Source organism: Hippocampus guttulatus, chromosome 5, assembly GCF_054856545.1.
Source record: "Hippocampus guttulatus isolate MCC_2025c chromosome 5, RoL_Hgut_1.0, whole genome shotgun sequence".
Classification (NCBI taxonomy): Eukaryota; Metazoa; Chordata; class Actinopteri; order Syngnathiformes; family Syngnathidae; genus Hippocampus; species Hippocampus guttulatus.
Genome location: NC_141265.1, coordinates 11976631 through 11998559, shown reverse-complemented (window position 1 = coordinate 11998559; position 21929 = coordinate 11976631). Strand labels below are relative to the sequence as shown.

The following is a 21929-nucleotide window of genomic DNA, read 5'->3' as shown; positions in this document are numbered from 1 at the left end:
AAAATGTGTCCTACAAGAACTGATTAGAATAAATTGGTCGATTTCAAAAAGAAAGGATTCATATTAGAGGAATAAAGACATTATTTCACAATAAAAAAAGAGTAATATTACAAGAATAGTCCTATTTTTTAAGTGTTTTTGCAATAATGATAACAACTAATAATATTTTTATGTTATTCGGAAAAAAAAGTTTATCCAAAGGAAAAAAAAAAGTACTCTTACGAGAACTCAGTTGTATTTACCCCCAAATTGAACACACTGTACTCGCACTCGCCTGCATGGCAACAAAAGCTTTTCAGGTGGTGAGAGTTTGACCCTGGACCATCTTAATGTTTTGTTTTTTTCCTATAAAGGGGGAAGAAAACGGCTTCTCTTTGACCTCCCAGGTGAGGATGGTGATCTTCTCCCAAGGGACCGTACCAATGCAGATTAGCTGTTTGAACGAGAATAAATGTATAGTGCAAAACAGAACATTACATAGATATAGATATGGGAAGGGGAGAGTTGATTTGTCTTGACACTTGTTAGGAAGATTTCAAGAAAGTCTTCTTGCGTGTGCGTTCGTGTGTGTGCGCGTACGTGCGTGTGTGTGTGTGTGCGTGTGCTCGCGCGCGCGCGTGTTTGGCCCGATTAGGTGGTTGAGCCACGTTACTTTGATTGACAGCCAGGACTTCCACCCTCCCTTCTCGCCAGCCTCTCGCGCCGCACGAAGTGCCTGCGCTCCGATTGGCCACCGCCGGTAGAGCTCAAGCGGGTCAACGGCCACAAGGCGGGCGCTGTGCGGCGCGGCGATTGGTCCCAGGCGCGGTCCACCCTCGCGAGTCCCACGTGGAACGGCACCTCCGATTGGCTGCCGTGGCCGCTCGATGGGCAGTCCTCCAGTTTCGGTTAGCTTGGTGCGTGAAACCGCGTGAGAAAGTTGCCATTGAAGGAGGAACTGCAGCCGGACGGTGGACTACTCCTCCGGCCGCCTCCACCACCACTGCCTCTTTGGAAGTAGTTATCCAAACTGACATCATATTTCCTCTTTCTTTGCCTTCACCATAAGTCACGGAGAGGTAAATATATCAAAATTAACAATTTGCCGGACGGCTGGATTGAGTCAAGTGGTTCTTCTTCAGAGCAATTAACTCGGCGAGGATTTTGTAATTTACGGATACTTTTTCCTCCTTGACTCGGAATACATCGGAGCAAAAAACGACAACAACAAAGCGCGGTGACTACCCATCTCTTTTCATTGCTCACCTGGTTCTTTTACCGCCTGGAGCTTAATGAGCCGCTCCCCCGTGCTTCTCTGCCTGATTTACGGCCCCTCTGCCCGCGGGAGTTTTAGGGGCTCGAAACGGCCGCAGGAGGAGCGCGTTTAACGGCTTGGTTGGCTCCCAAGTGCCGGTCGTCGTGTGGAAAGGACCGACGGATGGCTTGGTGAACCGGAGTAGCACATCGGCAGCACCAATCTCACCCCCCACCTCCCTCCGGTTTGGTGCTTCTCAAGGGAAGCATCGTGACGGAAGCGGGAAGACCCCCCGCCCCACTCCTCGTCCGGAGATAACGATGTTCCCCCAGGGGCGACACCCGGTAAGACCCCTATAACTCCCCCAACCCTCCCCCGCTCCCTTTGTGACATTGCAGTTCATCACCTGCCTGTAACATCCTGACATAGATTGCAACCATATTTCATTGACTACTAATGCTAAATTGCGAATAGAAATAGTTGCAACCCTATTTAATTGACTGCCAATGCTAAATTACTAATATACAGTACATAGCTACGACCATATTTAATTATCTTACATCTTAATGCTAAATTGCAAGATTGATGGATGAATAGCAAGAGTCACATTTCATTGACTTCTAATGCAAACCGGCTACTACAAATTGCAGCAGCCACATTTCTAGACTTTACTCAAATCTGATTGGCTGGCTCTTCTCTGCAGGTATTTTGCATTTAATGCAAAATTGATGTTCGGTTTTAATGTCATAATTCACTAATCAATCAATGACGCCTTTGATCGGATCCGCAAAATAGAACATATAGCAAGCAAAATCTCGTTCAAACATGTTCTGTGCTTCCATCGTCAACAATCTCAGGTTTCTCAGTAGATAGTTGATTCTTTTTTTCAAAATGTTAAAATACTTAAAAATTATATATATTTGGGGGGGGGGGGTGATGACCACTCTCCCATTTTCTCTGTATTGACTGTTTATTTGCGCTTTGGGGAGAACTTTTGGGGTTTAATTGTTATGGATTTTCTACCAAAGCATTTCAATGGTGATCAGTTATACACAAATTCTGGCTTTTCATGGGCCGAGCTCGTGACAATCCCCTGTGAATAGGGGGTCAAACGTACAGCAAATCATCAAGTTGTTAAAACAGATTGGTCCATCTTGTGATTAGCTCGGTGATCGGTTATTGATTCTTTTTTTTATAACTCGCTACTCGGTGATTGGCTGTAAATTCCTGATTGAATAAAGCCTTCACATTTCACATTCACATTTGCTAATGCTAAAAAGCAGCAAACATATTCAATTGACTGATGAAACCAATTTGCTCACACAAATGGCAACACCTGTATTCCATTGACTGGTCATGCAAAACTACTGCTAAAAATGCATTGACTGATAATGCAAAACTTGTAATACATATAGCAAGAACTATATTTTGTTGACCACTCAAGCTAACTTGCTCATGTAAATAATTTGCAACAACCACATGACAGTGACATTGCGAATAGTGACTCCCATTTCCCATCGACTCCTAATGCTGAATTGCAGATACAAATACAGAACAAAATTCATATTTCATTGGCTGCTAACGCAAATACAAATGGAGAGCAACAATCACATTTTATTGAACACAAATGATAATTTTGCAATTAATCCAGAAACGCATCACACGGCAGTCACAGTCCTGTAGGCCATACGAAAGCAATGAAAAAACACAATCATTCATCTTTGTCCTGACATATTTTGAGGCTGTTCTAGTGAGGTTTTATTTGTCTTGAGAATTGTAAGGCAGACTCCATCAATTGCTCTCGCCAGCCGTTTGTAGCCCGGTGACTCAGGTTTCATACCATTGTTTTTGCGTTCAAGACAAAATGGTGGTCATTAATATGTGAGTCTGGGCTGGATTCCATGCACGTTGAGGCCGGCAGCATGGCGTTTATAATAATGGTTGTGTGTGTTTGTTTTAGACGCCCCATCAGGCTCCGGGTCAGCCCTTTAAGTTCACCATCCCAGAATCCCTGGACCGCATCAAGGAGGAGTTTCAGTTCCTGCAGGCCCAGTACCACAGGTAGATTTTTAAAGTCTCACTGTCATCTGTATTGTCTAAACTAGAGTTCGGCAAACTTATGTGCTCAAAGGCATGAATGACCCGCACCATTTGTAGAGGAGGTCAGAAAAAAATACAGTTAAACTCGATGTAAAATCGCTACTTTGATAATAATTATATGCCTGCGACCTGACCTTGGATAAGCAGAAAGTGATGAAATTGTTTCTTTTAAAAAGATACAGTTTATTTGAACAATAAAATACTAATTCCTGCTAATTTTAAAATGTATTTTAATGATAATTCAATTACCGGTTATTTGATGAAGTCATACAGTATATTTCAAAATATTACTGGAATTTATTATTAACCCAATTAGAATTAATCAGCCAATTATGCGATTCAAAAGTGGAATGTGTGTAAAATACTGTTTTTATTTTATTTTATTTTTTCCTTTGACACTAAATTTGGCAGCATGGTGGTCAGTGCAGAGGTGCAGGATTCGATTCCGGCTCCAGCCTTCATGTGTGGAGTTTGCATGTTCTCCCCGTGCCTGCGTGGGTTTTTTCCGGGTACTCTGGTTTCCTCCCACATTCAAAAAACCCTGCATCACAGGTTAATGGGACACTCTAAATTGTCCTTAGATCTGATTGTGAGTGTGAATGGTTATTTGTCTATGTGTGCCCTGCGATTGGCTCGCATCCAGTTCAGGGTGCACCCGGCCTGCAACCCTCGTGAGGATAAGCAGATGAGAACATTTACAATGAATTTATATGTTTTTTAATGGGATAGATGAATAAATAACAAAATATAATCAAATTTAATCCATTTTAATTGCCCATTTTTGTGAGAAAAAAAAACGGTTCCTGATAATGGAACTCTTCAGTGGACTGGAACAAAGAATGGAGCCGGCTGTATGTGGCCTGCGGGTCATACTTTGTCCACCCTTGGTCTCAATGCTATTCCCAGCCATCCGCAATCACCCCTGTTAGCATAACAAACTGGCCTCAGACTTACCCATAAACACGGATCGGGTTCACAAGACCGTGCAGTACACTGAGACATCCGGGCTGTTTTTTCCCCCCCTCTTCTGAAGCTGCGGTAGGTCCGAGTCGAGGTAATGGCTAGCGCGTGGCCTTTTGCAAAGCACCCCTTATTTTCACCCGTGACACGTGTGTGTCTTTTGCATTAATGTATTTGTGTTAGGTGGTGTCGATAGTTGAGACACGCTGATGTGCAAACGCGTATAAACAGCCCACAGGCGCACACATCGCGGTTGTCACGGCTCAACAGGAAGATTCATGTTCTCCATTTCAACAGACGGTGCAGGGCTTCTCCCAGCAACTTGTGGATTCCTTAATCAGGGAGTAAACAAAAAAGGTGCGATTAGACGTTTGCATCCTTTGCTCGTCTTATCATCTTTCGTCAGCGACAACTGCCAGAGGAGACGCAAATTGCGTGTTTGTTTTGCGAGAACTTCTTTTTAATCCAACAAAGGGCTCGTGAGGCTGCAGACACAACCACACATCTGTCAATAATCAAAATAGACCATCATACAGTGCAACCACTGTTGTCAAACAAATTCAGTTTCATAATGGCTGTTGAATTCCATGTATTGAAACACATTTTTACATGGCAAATAATGTATAGTAAAAAGAATGAACTCATTCCAGGATTAAAAGGTCTTCATTACCTGTACAGGGCCTCATCGGCCTACGACGGTACCAACTTCTGACTTTTGAAGATTACAAATGCCGTGCAATGAAGTAGTTGACAAAGTTACACAAGAATTTGCCGTCAGGGCATGCTTCATTAGTGCTGTATTTACCGGTAGTATTTTTGTATTTCAATGTTTAATTAATGTTTATTGGCGTAGAATTTTATACAAATATGCACTGTAATTATGACGTTACTACTGCATTAGCATAGATTAATAATATATTTCAATGTAATTTGACTTAGGTCAACAAAAAGTAACGAGAAAAAAATATGAATACATTTTTAAAAAATAGACAGATTTTGACAAAAATCTGACAACAAACAAGCCAAAATGTCAACAACCATACAACAATCTCAAACACTGGACAATAAATTACAAAATGATAAAACTATGACATAAAAACTGACAAGCCCGATAAAAATCAATACATTTTTTAAATATTTTTTTTTACAATTAATATTATTTTTCTATCTATCTATCTATCTATCTATCTATCTATCTATCTATCTATCTATCTATCTATCTATCTATCTATCTATCTATCTATCTATCTATCTATCTATCTATCTATCTATCTATCTATCTCTCCCTCTCTCTCTCTCTCTCTCTCTATATATATATCTATATGACTAGTGCATTCACGTAGGTTAGCAATTTACTACGGTGCTTTCCAAATTACATATAAATTTTGCTTACATTGCTGCCAAAGGAGCAGAGTGCTGTTGGAAAAATAGGATTCAAAATATCGTCGTGGATTCACAAGAAAAATGTGTCCAAAACCCGACAAAAATCTCACGGGATCTTACCAAAAAATTGAGAAAAATCTGTCAAGAAAAATGATCAAAATCAGTCTGAACATCGGAAAAATATGACACTTTTAAGTCATTTATTTGAAGTACGATGGCTGAAAAGGGGAAAAAAGGCTCAAATCAAGACTGATGGAATGCTACAAGTTCATGGGTTAGGAGGCTCAAATATTTGAAAAGCCCCATATTACGCCACTGCTCCAGCATGCTGAGTCATTTAATTAGGCACCCAGTAAGGTATGAGAGGAGAACTCCATAAAACGAAAATAAAGCAAGTAGAACAATTCGCCCTCTGAAGCCGCCAGACAAATGCGTAACTAGCAATAACAGTTTGCTGTTTTGTTGGCAAGCTTCTCTGGTTATTATTGTGCTTGCTATTATTGTGCTTTTGCTACATGTTGCTAACGTCCATTCAGACAAGTTACATTTCAGGTTTGCACTTCTTCCTCTTTGCTGTACTGTGCTGTGGCGGCATCACAAAAAGCCAAAGAAAAAGCCAAACACTTGTGGGCATAATCCTTTAGTTGCTGCCTGAGATGAAGTTCTCACGAGTCAAACGATGGGACTGAACGCCAAGGTTGCCTGGCATACTTCCCGAAAACGTTGGTGGAACACCTAATGATTTCACTTTTGCGGCCTTTGACTTGGGAGGTTGGCGCTATGTTAAAAACCGGTGCTGCATGTGCATATCAATACTGCCGTAAGAATCTCAAGGCCCTTCTCACTGTGACGACCTGTGGCACTTGTTGTTTCAGTCTCAAGCTGGAGTGTGAGAAGTTGGCTGGCGAAAAGACGGAGATGCAGAGACACTATGTCATGGTGAGATCCATTTACGCTGTTGTTTTCTTTTTTGTTCTCCAACACGAGCGCTCTTGAGAAAGGTGGCGTGTCCTCGTCGGCCCTCTGTGTGTTCTGATCTTGCTGAACTTTCGTCTTGCCTCGAGCGATGATTCACTTTGTGTGCGTGTTAATAACAGAATAAGTGGGAGCCAGCGCTGTCATTTTCAAAGGCGTTCTCACATACCTACGAGTTATTATAGGAGACGCATCATGCATTTTTTTCCCCCCACAAAACATTTCCCAGGTGTCCTAATAGCATGTCTGACATTCTTTTGTCAAACCCCGCGAAGAATCAAGAATTATAGAAAACTTTACACCATCTGTTCATATTTGGGCTGAAATTAGTCTGTTTTGAGGTGCCTGTCTGATGCAAATAGGCCACTGCTCAGCCCACCCTCCCTTACATTGTGAGGGACATTGGCAGCATACAATATATTTTCATTCGTTGAAGCAGCACTTCATCACCAAACAGCCAAATGACACTTGTCAGTTATTATGACCCACGTGTGTGCGGAAAACACGCCACACGCACACCGCGTGGACAACTTGACAAGTAATCCAGTAAATGCAGCTGATCAGAAGCAAATGCTGTTCACTCTGTGCGTCCAGCCAAACTCGCCGCAGCTCTGCTTAACTTTTGGTTTTTAAAATGGTAATGTTTCAGACGATCCAGCAGCCCCCCCCCCCCCTGCTCTATTTTCAAATGTGGACAAAAACATTTCCTAGAACTCTATTGAACAACCTCTACAAAGTAAATGCCTCCACACCACCACGGGGATGTCATCAGGATCAACTGAATTTCTATTTTTCATCTTAATCCCTTTCTAATTTCCCCCTTGTTAATCATTGTTACTTCCTGGTCTAACACAATTGTCTCCTTTACTCAGCCTTCTCTCTCACTTTCCATTTTTTTTTTTCAGCACATTGCCGAGTAGTGGAGGCTAGACCTCAGGACAGAAGTAATGCTTTGTGAGCAACGGTATGGTTCCATACCTAGGCAGAGGCTTGAGTGTGGAGTAAGGTGGTGAAGAGAAGGCAGGTTGGACCGGGTAGAGGAAAGCGTTATGTGGTCGAAGAGTCTGCAAGGATGAAGGGGAACGTTTATGAGACAGTGGTGAGGTGATGGACACGAATGGCCGCTCAAGCGGCACGCTTCTGTTTTCCGTTTTCACAGGCCGTCGTTTTCAGCTTCTACGTGGAAACAGTGACACTGTTGTTAGCAAAGCCTTTGAGAGCCTTTGTCTGGCTCCAAAACAACACCGATTTGATCCGTTTCCAGTTCAGATCCAAGCGCTCATGTATAACAAATTCCTGATTGCGTGCATCTTTTCACTGAAGTCTCTGTTCATTTCTGAGTCCTTTTCTGGATAGATAGTAGGAATGGGATCTACTGTATTAATTTGGTGTTTCCACTTGGGTTCAGAGTTAGAATGGCAAACATTGATCTGGATTGTTTTCACGTGGGTTCTGTTTCTGGGAAGCAACTTAGGTGACACGGTAAACAAACAATGGAGGACAGCCAGACATTTGACCGTGTTTAGCAAGGCTTTCACTGCCTTGGCTGTAATTGCGTTATGCATGTGAACTGAGTCTTATTTGTGATGTCATTTAACCATTGTGCTTCGTGTCCCTTTGCAGTACTACGAGATGTCTTACGGCCTCAACATCGAAATGCACAAACAGGTAATAGTTGTGTACGTTGTATTTCGTCCGCGCGTCTGCCTTACTGTTACCTTCTCTGTGTGTGTCCGTTTGTGTTTGTGTGTGTGCGCACGTGTGTTTATCCGTGATCGATGGAGCTCTGTCTCCAATTCCTGCGTTAGCGTCGGCCGGCTGAGCCCGGAGGCAGGATGAATGGCTCTGTAGATTGATTGGTGCTGTCGAGGGGAGCGGCCTGCTTTATTACATTAGAGGGGAGGGGCTGTGGGAAGGAGTGGGGGGTGGGGGGGGGGGGTCAGAGGAATCGATCATCAGCCGAGTTAGAGACAGCCGGCTCCACTTTTTGCAGGCAAAGAAGTGTGCTTTGACGCAAACCTTGGGAAGGCAGACATGCCAAACGGGCCCCTTGCGGACATTTGCGTGCCGCCCAAAAAAAAACGACGAGGCAAATGAACGCACAAACAAAAGGCTTAAAATTGTAAAGCGCGCAGACACAATCACATGGGGGGGGGGGGGGACGTTTTCACGCGCACACGGTTCCCCCAGCGGAGTGTTGGGAAGCTCGCGGCGTTTAGCAGTAATTACCCCGGCTATCGATCAGTCACACCTGAGGAAATTGGAGGCGGATTGGCCGGGGCTGCTTCCATGAAGAGTCTCACCTTCTTGTTGTCTCCTCCTTCTCCTCCCTCTTCCTTATCCACCTCGAGGACTTTTCTCCCATTTTACACCCCAACTTCTCACTACTCTTCGGTGAGGCCTTTTACAAACAATCCCCCCGCACCCCCACCAAACATGCACCCCTCCTTTCCAACCGGGTCGGCTTTCATTTTGTCCATTTGAAGCTCCTGTTCCTTCCTTGTGAGGAGATGCATTTCTGCCAATTATACACACACGAGGACACGCGCACGCGCACAGCTCCAGGGGAGGTCATTAGCTTGGGGCTTTAGTTGTCGGAGCAACAGGCTTCTGTAGGCGGGTGGCGTGGGGTATACAGATTAACAAACCACTCCCCGCTGTGTACGAACGAACGTGTGTGTGTGTGTGTGCCAGGATGTCTGTTCATAGTTAGTGCATTGTGGTGCTTCGCTGGTCGAACTTCAGAACTCAGTTTCTCATTAAGACCGGTTGGAGATGAAAGTGTTTTGTTCCAATCAGGTCAGCACAGCGGCCTAGTTGAGAAGGGCCGACTGTGAATCTCGCTTTGTGCCCTCTTGTGTTCCCCCCCGCAACTGTGCTTGTGTGGGCTTCCTTCCACATTCCAAAAACATTGAGGGCTCTAAATTGGCCATCGCTGTAAATGAGCGTGAATGGTTGTTTGTCTATGTCCTGCGATTGACTCTGCGACCAGTCTCGGGTTTACCAACCTCAGTCGGTTTGGGCTCTCCGATGACCAGCAGTACAGGTATTGAGATTGCTTGGATGGCTGTTCCAGTCACAGAAGAGCCACATTAAAAGGCCTTTGTTGACAAATATCGAGTGAATAACCACCCCAGCCAAACGTCCCGTGACTCTTCGACTCATCGTGCACATGTTTCCTCGTGTGCAATTATCCTTTTACATGAGGGAATGCAGGTAACCCGGTTTGTTTGATCCTCATTAAGGTAAGATGCCCTGATAGTCTTTAGTAAGACTATTCTCAGTCGGCCTAATCAGGGGAGCCGTGATACGATGCTAATTATAGGCGCGCAGCACGGGTTTCTGAGAAAGGGCTGCGCAGGTATAGCCGGCCTAAAATTAGCTCTCTCTGAGCTTTCACGACACGCCGCCAATTAGCCGTAAGACTGATTTACAGCACGCCGAGGTCAGCTGCTTGCAAGCTGTTTTGAGGGCAGGAATGTTGTTTACGGCCTCTTTCACGCAGAGAGCCTTCAAAATTGCTGTCTCGCAGCCCAAACAGGCGATACAGCTGCTTTTGACTTCAACACAGAACTCCCGGGAAGGCGGGATTTTGACGCACCCGAGCACTTTCACACTGGGAGGTGGCAGCCCACCATCACATGACTATCAGGTGTGACAAAGTACTTGTCGGAGAGAGTCAACACTTCCAATCTTGGCAATAACAAATTGGCCGCAGCGCAGCAAAAGAAGACTCTTTTTTTGTAACGTGCATTGTAAAAAGGGGGGGCTTTCATACTACGAAGAAGTTGGAACTTGCCAAGTTGGCTGTGTCCCTCCCCGATTCCGTGTCGGTGCGATTTAGACACAACAATAACATGGAAATAGTTTCTTTCACAAAATATTTTGTAGAGGAGATTTTCTTTCTTCTCTGAGGGCAAGAAATTGGTCTACTATGTCCTCCCATGCTGTTTATATCGAACTGAAGTGCACAAAAATGGTGCACAATAGACAGCATGTACTTCTAATCCTCTAAAATAAGAAACCTCCGTCATTCTATGTTGTTGTCATTCTTACAGAACAGCATCACTGAAGTTTGCAGGGAAAGGCAGGCTAAATTGAGCTGGGGTGTGTTTAATTTGCATATCGCTTGTAAATGCAGAACTGGCAAGTATACGGTCTGAACCACCCAGACGGCGTCATGTTGTGTTTACTGATGTTGCTTGATTGTTCCTGCTGCGAACCGCATCGAGATAGGTTTTGGCAAACAGCCTGTCATTGTCTCTCATCTGGCATCGCGTTCATTGTCAATTATTTACCATCATCTTGTGTGCGTACTGCCGTAGTTCATAGTGACTCCCATTTTCTTTTTCACTGCTTCTACGTCATTTTGCATGTAATTATCTTGGCTCATATTATGTATTCACTCCCCCCCACACCCCCATTTAAAAAAAATTCAGTTGGAGTTGCAGATAATCATTTAGCATAGTTCAGAGGTTGTCCCAACCAGGCTCACACTTTATTTAGCTCGCCCAAGTGCATAATTGGCTGAATGGCGGCGGGGTTAGGGCTTTGGCGAGCCGATATGCTTGTCCTTGTGAGCTCAGTGGTGTTATTATCACACCCAAATAAGCTCCAGAACAAACACAATGGACTTGAGGTTTTACATTTGTGGCTTTACGTTTTTTTTCTTGTTGTTGTGTTGAAGTAGCAGCACGCCTGCCTCACGGTCAAAAACATTCATGTTACGTTAACACCCTAAATTGTTTATGGGTACGAATGTGAGTGTGAGTGTTTATTTGTTTAATTGTGCCAACTGAGATTGACTTGCAACCAGCCCAGGATGTACCCTGCCTCTCGGCCAAAGTTAGCTGGCTTGGCTCCAGCCCAGGTGTGATGCTAATGAGGGTAAGCGCCAAAGAAAGTGAGTCAAAGTTTCTTGCGGCATCAGTTTAGCTAACTGATGATTTATTGGTGGGACAAAATATCAATATATAGTCTGGATCATTGTCGCTTATGGCACAGTATTGATACACAGACATCAAATATTGACGTTGTTTTGATCTCTGAAATGCGAACATCGTCAAAATTTCTTTGTGACAAGAAAAACTGTTTGCTAACATCTTTGCAACATTTTTACGGACCCTGACGAAAACTGAACATTAGTTACGTTTGCAAGGGAAAAGGAGAAGTGAATCCAGGAGCGACTTTCATTATCGTTTGTTGCTGTTGGCATTTTACTGAACACAAATACGACATTTGTGTTCAGTAAAATGTGACTTTTAAGTTTCACGCTACTGTCGTGGTGCGATTTGGCTACTATACAGTGGAAAAATGGCAGAAGCTTCCAAAGGCCCTGAATGTGACATGCAGCTTTTGCGTATGCGACGACTGGCGTGTAGCGATGAGCCATGGTGGTGTGTCATGGCCCCGACGATTCCCTCTTCACCCCGACCTCCTTCATATCGCTTTGATTGGATGACGTGTAATACGAGCCCACTTATCTGATTCGACGCTGCTCAGGGGATATCTGCTTTCAGACGATTGTAGCCGCCTCCGGGTGAAGAAGGGGTGGGGGGGAGGGGAGGATCAGGGCGCAGAGGGCGGATGTGTTGGCATGGATACTCGGGGCCCAGCAAATAAAGTTAGGAGCTGATGAGATTATGTTTAAGTGCTGTTGGCGAACGGGTGGGGGGCAGGGTGGGGGGACAAGAGCCGAATGGATGGAGGGAAGCATGAGAAACCCAAGCCGCCTCTTGATAATTGGAGAGAAAAGCTCTCGGGTTTGTGTGCTTTGAAGCTGCTACATGGATATTGTTTTTAAAAAAAAATCTCATAAAACAATTTTGCAGAGTTTTTTTTTTTTGCATCTCGGTAAATCCACAGGTGCATTCGAATGAATTAGAATATTGCAAATTCTTTTTTTTTTTTGGTTTATTCAGTAGTTGAACTGTTTAAGTGTAACTATGAGAATGTTATTCTAATTGATTGAAAGGGTGAATTTGGAGTTTTCAGTCGCTGTAATCATCACAATGATCAAGGTAATTAAAATGCAATCATGAAATATTTTGCATGCGTGGAACGTATACTTATGTCCTGAAATGTTTTATGACTGGAACAGTGGGTAAGTCTGTGGCCCGCGTGCAAGTCCAAACCGGCGGGCACACGCGCAGTGCTTAAACTGTCGAAGGGTGCCTTTTAACCGCAATGTCGAATGCTGTGCCTGTGTTGGTGGGAGCATTAAAACGTATGCACTTGTTGCAACAGGGCCAGTGCTTTTTCTTCCGAGAACAAAAAGTCTCACAAATGTGACCAATTTAGTCGCAGTTCAAGCATGCATTTTACTCTGTGTTCTGCAGTAAATCTTTTTACGAGAGCAGTTTTATTTTTTAGGCATTGAAGTAACAAAATAAATGACATTTTCCATGATATCAAAGTTTCTACAACAAACATGCTTCCCCCTAATAGATTCCAGGTACTCTCCGCAGTTGAGTAAGAGTACAAACCCACGGGGAACTATAGTTTCAACATTTTTTTCCCGCAAAAATGTTTCAGTAAGTTTATATGCGGATAAAAAGGCGAAAAGCTAGCCATGTTTGACGTGAAAGATTGCAGTCATCCCTCATGTTGTGTGGCTTTATTATTGTTAGCGACATCTCCTGATTATGTTATTAAATTCTTGTCGCGCCTCTTCCTTTCCCACAGACCGAGATCGCCAAGAGACTCAACACAATCTGCGCACAAGTCATCCCCTTCCTCTCGCAGGAGGTAAGCCCGCCTGCCTCGTTTCTCGTTCTGCCGTATGTCTGCAAGTCTGCTGTCCAACAGTCCTTGAAGGTAAACACTGTGTTTTGTGTGCGTGCCGTGCGGATCTGTTTTGCAGCATCAGCAGCAGGTTGTTCAAGCGGTGGAGCGGGCCAAGCAGGTGACCATGGCCGAGCTCAATGCTGTCATCGGGGTACGGGGGCTGCCCGGCCTTCCACCTACGGTGTGTCTCCATTTCCTTGCTTGCTTCAACTCCATCTCCATACATGTCCTTACACCCCAAAAATCTCCAAAACATTGAATGGACCATGTTTTTTGACCATTGTTACTCAACAATCTTAAAGACATGACCACTTACAGACCTTTGTATGCTCCAACTCCGTTTTATAATTGTCTTGTTCTTATCCCGATGCCCTTTTTCAGTCTCCTCAATTAATTTTTTAAAATCTCATTTATATTTTTTATTATTGTGAGGGGAAGCATATCTTTGCGACGTGAATCAACAATGTAAAAATCAACAATCCATTCCCCAAACACAATCACTAATTTATTATCCACAGCCTTAACTTTTGGGGCGCGGGGGAATGAACATTGGAACCTCCTTTCCGCAAAAATTCTGTGTTTAAACAGTAGTGAAGAAACTCCGGCTTTCACAGGCAGTCTCGGAGGGAGCTTGAATCTTTGAGGACTCTCGGCTTCATGGGGGGAAGGGGGGATCTACTGAAGGACCGGGTGGGGGCAGCCAGGGGTGTTGACATTCAGGGAATTGTGCTAAAGTGACAGGTCGTCCAAGCTTTAACTTAACAAAGGTTGTCTTCTGAGACTTGGATACGTGTGTTGGCTTGTGAGTTGGTGTGGACTGATAGATGTATGAGTGCCTAAAGAGGTGAAATGGAGGGCTGAGGGGGTTAGAGGTAGATTGGGCAATTGCTCTTTGAGTCTTAATTGTAGGATTTTAGTGTTTGTAAAAGGGGGGGGGGGCGTTTGCGGGAGGGGTCATGCTCTCCTCCCTCCCGCGCTCCCTTCTTCCCCTCCTTTCGTCTCCCACGCCAGCCTGTCATTCACCCTGTTTGTGAGTTAAATGTGTGTAATGAAGCGTGTTGGCTCTGCCTCCCCCCCATCAACCCTCCCCCTCATGTGCACACACATAAAGAGGGAGACACATACATGCATATGCTCACGCTAACATCCCATGACGAAACGCCAGTGCTTCCCCTCCATTTGCTCCCATCAGGGGTCCTATTTGTTTTCCTGCGTCACTGTGTTTTTGCATCTGTGCATGTGTGTGCGTGTGTTAGTGGAAACAACAGGCACTGGGGGTGCTAGATGTGTGCCTGCCTTGTTTATCAAGACTCGCTGTGTGTGTGGACGTTTGGCTGATCAAGTGTGGCGTGTGTGTGTGTGTGTGTGTGTGTGTGTGTGTGTGTGTGTGTGTGTGTGCTTGTGTCGGGTTGTTTGGCATTCTCTGCGTGCGTGTGTGTGTGTGTGTGTGTGTGTGTGTGTGTGTGTGGATGCGGGTGGAGGGTAAAAATACCATTTCATTATTTTGGACACAGAATAGAGAAGAAGTACAGCGGATGATGTTGTGGTGCTGTGTGGGAGCGTAGTTTAGTCAATTAGGTGAGACAAAAGTCGGTTTGACCTTCAGCTCTCCTTCCACCCCTACTGAGCAACCTCCTGTGTCGTCCCCTGACCCTAAACCCTAAACCCTCTCTACCCTTCCTCCCCCCCCAACCTCCCCCGCGGCGAATCAGTGAGCTTGGATTCTCGCGGCTACTGTCTGAGGAGGCAATAATGATGTTTTGGAACACAAAGGAATTTCACGCTCAGACGAGCGCCTGATTTGGTGTGAAAGAGAGGAGCTGCGCTGCCAGCCAAACTCTTCTCCTTCAGTTCCCCCCTTCCACCATCACTCCCTCACAAGACCTGACAGTGTAAGCAGCAGCTGCGACCCCCCCACCCCCGCCCTCCTTTTCCACCACCTTCCCCCCCTCCATCATTCCTTCCTTGCCCCCACCACATCCTCCTGCTCAGAGACTCTGATCCCAGCTGTCAGTATTGTTTAGTGTTTGACCCCAGAGGGATGATGATGATGAGGAGGAGGAGGAAGGGGGTTGATAGAGGAGGAAGGAGCGGGGTGCGGGTAGAGAATGTGTTCACCTCCTTGTCAACTGCAGCAGCTTGTTGAGATGCTGTAAGTCCAGACACACAAGAAACAGTGCCATTTGTTCTGGGCTACAAAAGGGCTGTTGATTAGGTGACACAGTCCCATCGATTTATTTATTTTTACCTTGTGGTCATACAACGCTACCCGAGATTTTGTTTTTCCGGCAGAGTAATGAAAACCATGCAAATGTGCGAATGTCGTTCTCCTTTTTATTGAGGCACGTATTTAACAAGTACGGCGGCGCAGCGCGGTAGTGGTAAACACATTCTCCTCACCGTTCTGAGCTTCGTGCTGTCACACTTCGCTCCGTGCTTCCTGTGCGGAGTTTGCACGTGTATCTTTTCCGTCTGAAAGAAATTAGCGCGGAATGGAGTGATTGGATTGAAGTCAGTTTGGCAGTTTCCCACCTTTGGAGATCATATCAGAGCTTGTGTGAAGTGTAGCACCCTGACACTTGCATATCTTGTGCTTTTGTGTTAACAGCAGCAAGTATTTAGGATATCACACCTGATGATTGCCTGGTTGGGGGTTGCTGTGTCGCCGTGTGAAAGCGTCCACAACTGCGGCAAGCCCAGTTTTAAGGGGTTCTATGTAGAAGGCTGTGAACACATATCTGTTTCTGTTTGGTTATGTTCATTTTAGAAAATCCATTTTTTGTTGTTGTTGTTGGTTTTTTTTTTTTTTTAAAGACAAGCAATGACTCGGTTGAAACAAAAGCGGATTATAATTATCTTGTTTTATCAAGCCAAGTTTTTTTATGATCTGATTGTTTTGAGCTGACAATGGACAATAACGTTGTAATGTCACTCAACCAAAGCGGATTGATTTCACGCGGATTAAAATCATGTAGCAAAAATAGGCCATCGGCGCTGGAATTACACCGATTTCTTGTACAGTATGAATGCAATGCTTTGGCTTCCAAGCTATCGTCGCCATCAGCAGCTGCTGGCCTGGCATATCTACTTGAGCTGCACAATTTTGAAACAGAATCTAATTGTCCCCCCGCCCCTGCTTTTTCAATATTGCAATTGCAATTTAATGTGCGATAATTTTTTTTCCAAGGTTCACTTCCACTTATTGATTTTTTTTAACAAGCAAGCAATGAATTAATCTGTATTTCAAAACCAAATCTGAGCTTTATTATGCATAAACATTTTGTTGGTAGAGGTTAGGCCTCCCTAAAATAAAGGCCAATGAACCACAAATTACCCTGACTTGCAAGCTTCGAATTGTTCATTCTGACGTCGTCACAAAATTCTACCAAGTGTGATCGAAACACACTGTAAGTCAGTGAGTCGGATTCCAACAGTTATGTCAACAAATGTGTGGCTTTCTCACTTCCGTTTTTCGCGTTTCATGAAACAACGATAAATAAACACAGCGCACTTATATATGCATACTATTTCTTCGTCTCTGTCAACAGCAGCATCTATCCCACAACCACGGTGGCACCCCCGTGCCCCTGACACCTCACCCTGCTGGCCTGCACCCGTCTCAGCTGGGCGGTTCGGCCAGCCTGCTGGCGCTCTCGGGAGCGCTCGGCGCCATGCCGCCACATCTCTCGGGGAAAGACGGTTCTGATAAAAAGCCACACCTTTCCGGGCCTGACTCGCACCCCGGAGGACCGGAGAACTCGAGAGGTCTTACTTGATTATTCCTTAATGTTACATAAGGTCCACTGTGGATTCATTGGGAATATTTGTATGTTTCACTGTTATTCATCTTTAACTTGTTTTCTCTCTTTTTTTTACTCCATAACATCGCATATGCGGCAGATCGGGAACCTGGCACAGTAAGTACTTTTGCTCACGATCCTTTAAAAATAATTCGGCAAACAAAGTTAGGAAATCAGTTCTCTGGTCTCTATATTAAAAGTTATTTGGTCAGGATACACAGTGGATGAAGAATTGCAGTTACCTTAAGACCATGCAATTGGTGCATGCCAAAAACACAACGCACAACACGAATACAATACACCGCGCCCCCTTGTGGAACACTGCAGCTTTGCTTACCTTGTGGCTTTGTCGTGATGGTGGTGCTGTGATATCGAGCTGCCTCATGTAAATAGCTGGTCATGGGAGAAGCAACTCAAATGTGTCAATTTGCCAATGTTCAAAAAGGTCTTGGCAGCTCACAAAAATATATTACAAAGCAGATGCCTTGTTTGCTTAATTTCACATTTGATGGGTGACCAAGGACTCCAGAGATTCAACTAATTAAAAAACAAAATTCCAAACGTCCCTTTTCCAAGTGTAAACTGGGACTTTCGAGCACTCTAGCTGAAGTGCACCTGTTGCTCTGTCAGGTTTTAACTTCCTCCTCCTCATTTTTCCACTTGTGGGATTATTGAGGCTCGCCTCACTGTGACATTAAGCATGCCAATGCCTCGTAATTGTTTTAACCATGCGTTCACACCTAAATGGCATCTGTGGCTATGCTTGACATCCAAACCTTGTGTGTGTGTGTGTAAACACACGTGTGAGCATTTATGTATTCTCTTGGGGAAGGAGAGGGAATTGGGGTGGGGGGGGGCTTTGGTTGCTTGCTTAGTTCTGCCCTGGAGCCACTCTGAACTCCTTTCTCTGCCAAATGAGCCTTTTAGCACACTCTCTCTCGCTCCCTCTCTCTTTCTCTCTCGCTCTGTCTCCCCCCACTCTCTCTCATTCTCACACACACACACACACACACACACACACACACACACACACACACACACACACACACACACACACACACACACACACACACACACACACACTCCCTAAACCCAGACTAGCCTGCATTGTTGTGCCTATTTAACACCTCAGTGAGCAGTTTACCCCCGCCTCATAACACCCCCCACCCCCTCCCTCTCTCTCTCCCCACTGCCCCTGATCCCGACCTTAAAGACTCTCATTGTGTTTAATATTGCCACTGCTCATAGGGGAGGGCTTGGGCAAGGGGAGGGGTGACGGTGCAGCAGTCATATGACACTTGAGCATGAGCGTGCGTGTGTATGTGTGTTTGTCTGTCATGCTAAAGGAAAAGGGGGGAAAAAAGGGTGGGAGGGGGTCTCTGATGTTTTGCGGGTCAGCGCTCTGTGCTCAGCCCACTAAAGCTCTATTATAAAGGTGTAGGCGGGACAGGAGTGGGGGTACTACTGGGGGCTTTGGTCGAATGCAGATTTTCTGCCCGTCATCCCCCTCCCCTTGTCACCCTTTTTTTCTCCCCCACACACTCACACCCTTCCTCCATCTTCTCTGTCCTCTAATCTCCTCATCCACTCCCCCCCGTTTTTTTCTCACCCCGCCTCCCTTCCTCTTTCATTTATCCCCCTCCCCCGCACCTCGCCCCTCTCTGTCACCGCTTGCACCGTGCTGCTCGATGTGTGCACGCGCATGTGTGTTTGTGTATGCTGGATGCACATTTCATTGACAAACTGAGACTATAATGGACTCGACATGAAGCTTTAATCCATTAACAATAGGAGCTGTTGGTCAGGAGGCAGTTGGTGGGGGGGGAGGGTGCCTAGCGTGTGTGTGTGTGTGTGTGTGTGTGTGTGTGTGTGTGTGTGTGTGTGTGTGTGTGTGTGCATGCGCACGCACACGCACGCGTTAGTGACACACAAGTGCTATGCAAGCAATACACACACAGGCTTTCACAGTCAATTACACATTGCGCAAACACATCTCAACACACACATACGCCAGGAGAAGCTACGCGGTTAGATTTTAAGAGCCACTTAATATAATCATCAACTTCAGAGGTGTGCGTGTGAGTGCGGCCGCTTAATTTGCGCTCCTGTGAGCTCTTAACCTATTTGCTAATAATTCCACTCTGTTTTTCTAACCTGCTCCACACACACGAGCAGAGTGGCTGTCATTAGAAGGAAAGTGTGGTCTACTATGACATATTGCCTCCAGGTTATGGTGGGAAATCCTTAAAAAAAAAAGGGGGTGGGGGGTGCGCAATTTGACAGGGTTGCAGGGGCCCTTCAAAACACAGAGTCCCAAAGTGACCATTGAATGGCGAGTTCTGCCGAAAAACATCACAAATATCGAAGATGCTAGGGGCTAGGGGACTCACAAGTTATTTTCAAGGCACAGTTACAGTTCAGCTCAACACAACTGCTTTTTGTTGACACTTCCTGGTAAAAGCAAGTACAATTTGGTAAAACAAGCCGCACCCACTAAAAAAATAGAAGCAGCACATTAAATTCAGTACCAGTCAATTCTAGACCAAGTCTGAAAAGACGTTTAAAAACATCTTTGGGAGTGAATGAGTTAAGCATCCAAATATGAGCGAAAACAAAAACAACACACCGTACTGAATAAAATAAAACCAAAATAGAAGCGAGCCCGCTCGATTATTTTCAACTTCAAGGTTGCACAGTAGGCATTATGTGTAGTGCTTTGCGTATGACGAGAGTGTGCGCTTGAGCATAGCGATCCGAAGGATTTGTTTTAACGCTTCAAAATGAGTTCATAAAATGTTATGAATACCAAACATGATATTGGTGAGTTGAAATGCGAAGTCGCCTTCAATGCCCGTGTTGTCTTAACTTCTGATTTTTCTCCTCCGGTGCAGAGTAACTCGCTGCTGCCCGAAAGCCTCCGCAACTCAGATAAGCGACGGAACGGTCCCGACTTTTCAAACGACAGCAAGAAGCGCAAATTGGAGGACAAGGATTCAAGCCACTATGTAAGACGCACTCGTCATTGAATGGAACACAATGACGCCTTTCCTCTGTTCACTTACCTCACCCTAATCCTCATGAAAACCAAATGCTTTATTTGCACTTAAATATTCATCATTTTATCCTTGGATTATTAAATGAAGCGCTAATGGATTGTTTATCCTTGCAGGATAGCGACGGGGAGAAAAGCGATGACAATTTAGTGGTGGATGTCTCAAATGAGGTCAGCTCGTCTGCACGACTCCATTTCATCAAAGCTCTTTTTTTTTTTTCTCCTAAAGTCGATTTATGCAAAACTTCATTACAAGCCTGTGGAGACATGGCCCTTGCTTGATTGACATTCATTGAGGCCCACGTGGGAATCTTCCTTGAATGCAAACAGGTTTATTACAGGAATTCTGCTCGCCGGTAATTAATTACCCGGATGGTTATCTCTCGGGCAGGAGCAGCCCTCGCCTCGTGGAACTCCCCTCCCCTCCCCAAGGGAGAACGGCTTGGATAAAGCGCGCCTGCTCAAGAAGGACCCCTGCAGTCCCGCTTCCACCGCATCGTCGGCTAGCTCCTCCTCCCTCAAATCCAAAGAGATGGCAATGGTTCGGATCTTGTTTTCATTCTTCTTGTTTCGGGGGTCAGTTATCACAACCCGCGAAGGTTAACGGAACGTTTGTGTTTTGTCTGTGCGGCAGCGAGACAAAGCAGGCACCCCCGGGCTCAAGTCAAGCACGCCCACGCCGCGAGGGGATTCCACCCCAGGGCCGAGCTCCACACCTGGTGTGCGGCCCAGTCTGTCAAAACCCCCCTCCATGGAGCTCCCCCATCCACCTAGTATGTCTCTCCTTAAAGCTAAACTATTACTCTGTGTCTGCGAATGCTTCAATAGTCTTATATTAGGTTTCACTCAATGAAGATATCATTAAATAAAGGCCCATCCTGAGTAGTCATGTTGAGTGAATGAGAGGTCTTAAATTTGGTCAAGCCGATCTTTCAAAACTGCCGTAGGTCTTCAACCTTAAACCCGATACCTTCACACTTTACAGCTACAGTCATACCTCGGTTTTCGACCATAATCCGTTCCAGAAGGCTGTTCGAAAACCGATTTGTTGAAAAACCACGCTCTTTTAAAAAAAAAAAATCTTTATTGAACACATCTGCTCACAATGGAACGCTACACGAGGAAGCGTCACTTCTTCGTGTAAGGAAGGCGAGAGGAGTCAAGTGGCGCATTCAAGTGCGCTCAGTTTGGTCGAGAACCGATTTTCGGTCGTAATCCGAGGCATGAAAAACTCGACGTTTTTGGTCGAAAACCGATTTGGTCGACAACAAAGACCTTCGAAAACCGAGGTTTGACTGTATAACTTGACTCCAATCGTTTGTCGGGAACGCTTGAATAAAATGCACACCCCGTCCCTGGAATAAACACCTGCAACTAACAGGTGGCGTTACCAGGTAACACCTGATTCACCAGCTACCATGCGTGGTGATAAAACAGCGGCACCACAGCGTCTTTGCAGCAGAGGCGGCATCAGTAAAGTTGATGTTTATGCCCCGAAATATTTTAATATAATTGCATATGAATATAAAAATGTATTTGTCCAGATCAAGGCATTACCTTGTTGGCAGCACGGTACTAGAGGGCAGCATGTGTCTCGCTGTTCTGAGATTCAGGGTTCAAATCTCAGTTCTGGGTCGTC

The 21929-nt window shown here is 45.1% G+C and overlaps 1 protein-coding gene across 6 annotated transcripts in view; it reads left to right on the top strand.

Annotated features, from left to right (window-relative positions):
* Nucleotides 1-647: 647 nt before the first annotated feature.
* Nucleotides 648-21929, top strand: part of LOC147205068 (transducin-like enhancer protein 1) — a 34563-nt gene continuing 13281 nt past the window's right edge. For 2 of the 6 annotated variants that reach the window (XM_086111022.1, XM_086111024.1), the window contains exons 1-12: nt 648-1578; nt 3195-3295; nt 6553-6616; nt 8276-8320; nt 13337-13399; nt 13515-13619; nt 16987-17203; nt 17339-17355; nt 20130-20243; nt 20408-20461; nt 20682-20831; nt 20925-21063. In XM_086111022.1, the coding sequence (XP_085967148.1) occupies nt 1555-1578; nt 3195-3295; nt 6553-6616; nt 8276-8320; nt 13337-13399; nt 13515-13619; nt 16987-17203; nt 17339-17355; nt 20130-20243; nt 20408-20461; nt 20682-20831; nt 20925-21063 (1093 nt within the window). In that variant the 5' untranslated portion in view covers nt 648-1554. The remainder of the gene's footprint in view (nt 1579-3194; nt 3296-6552; nt 6617-8275; nt 8321-13336; nt 13400-13514; nt 13620-16986; nt 17204-17338; nt 17356-20129; nt 20244-20407; nt 20462-20681; nt 20832-20924; nt 21064-21929) is intronic. The other 4 variants (XM_086111021.1, XM_086111020.1, XM_086111025.1 and 1 more) reach the window with 4 other exon arrangements.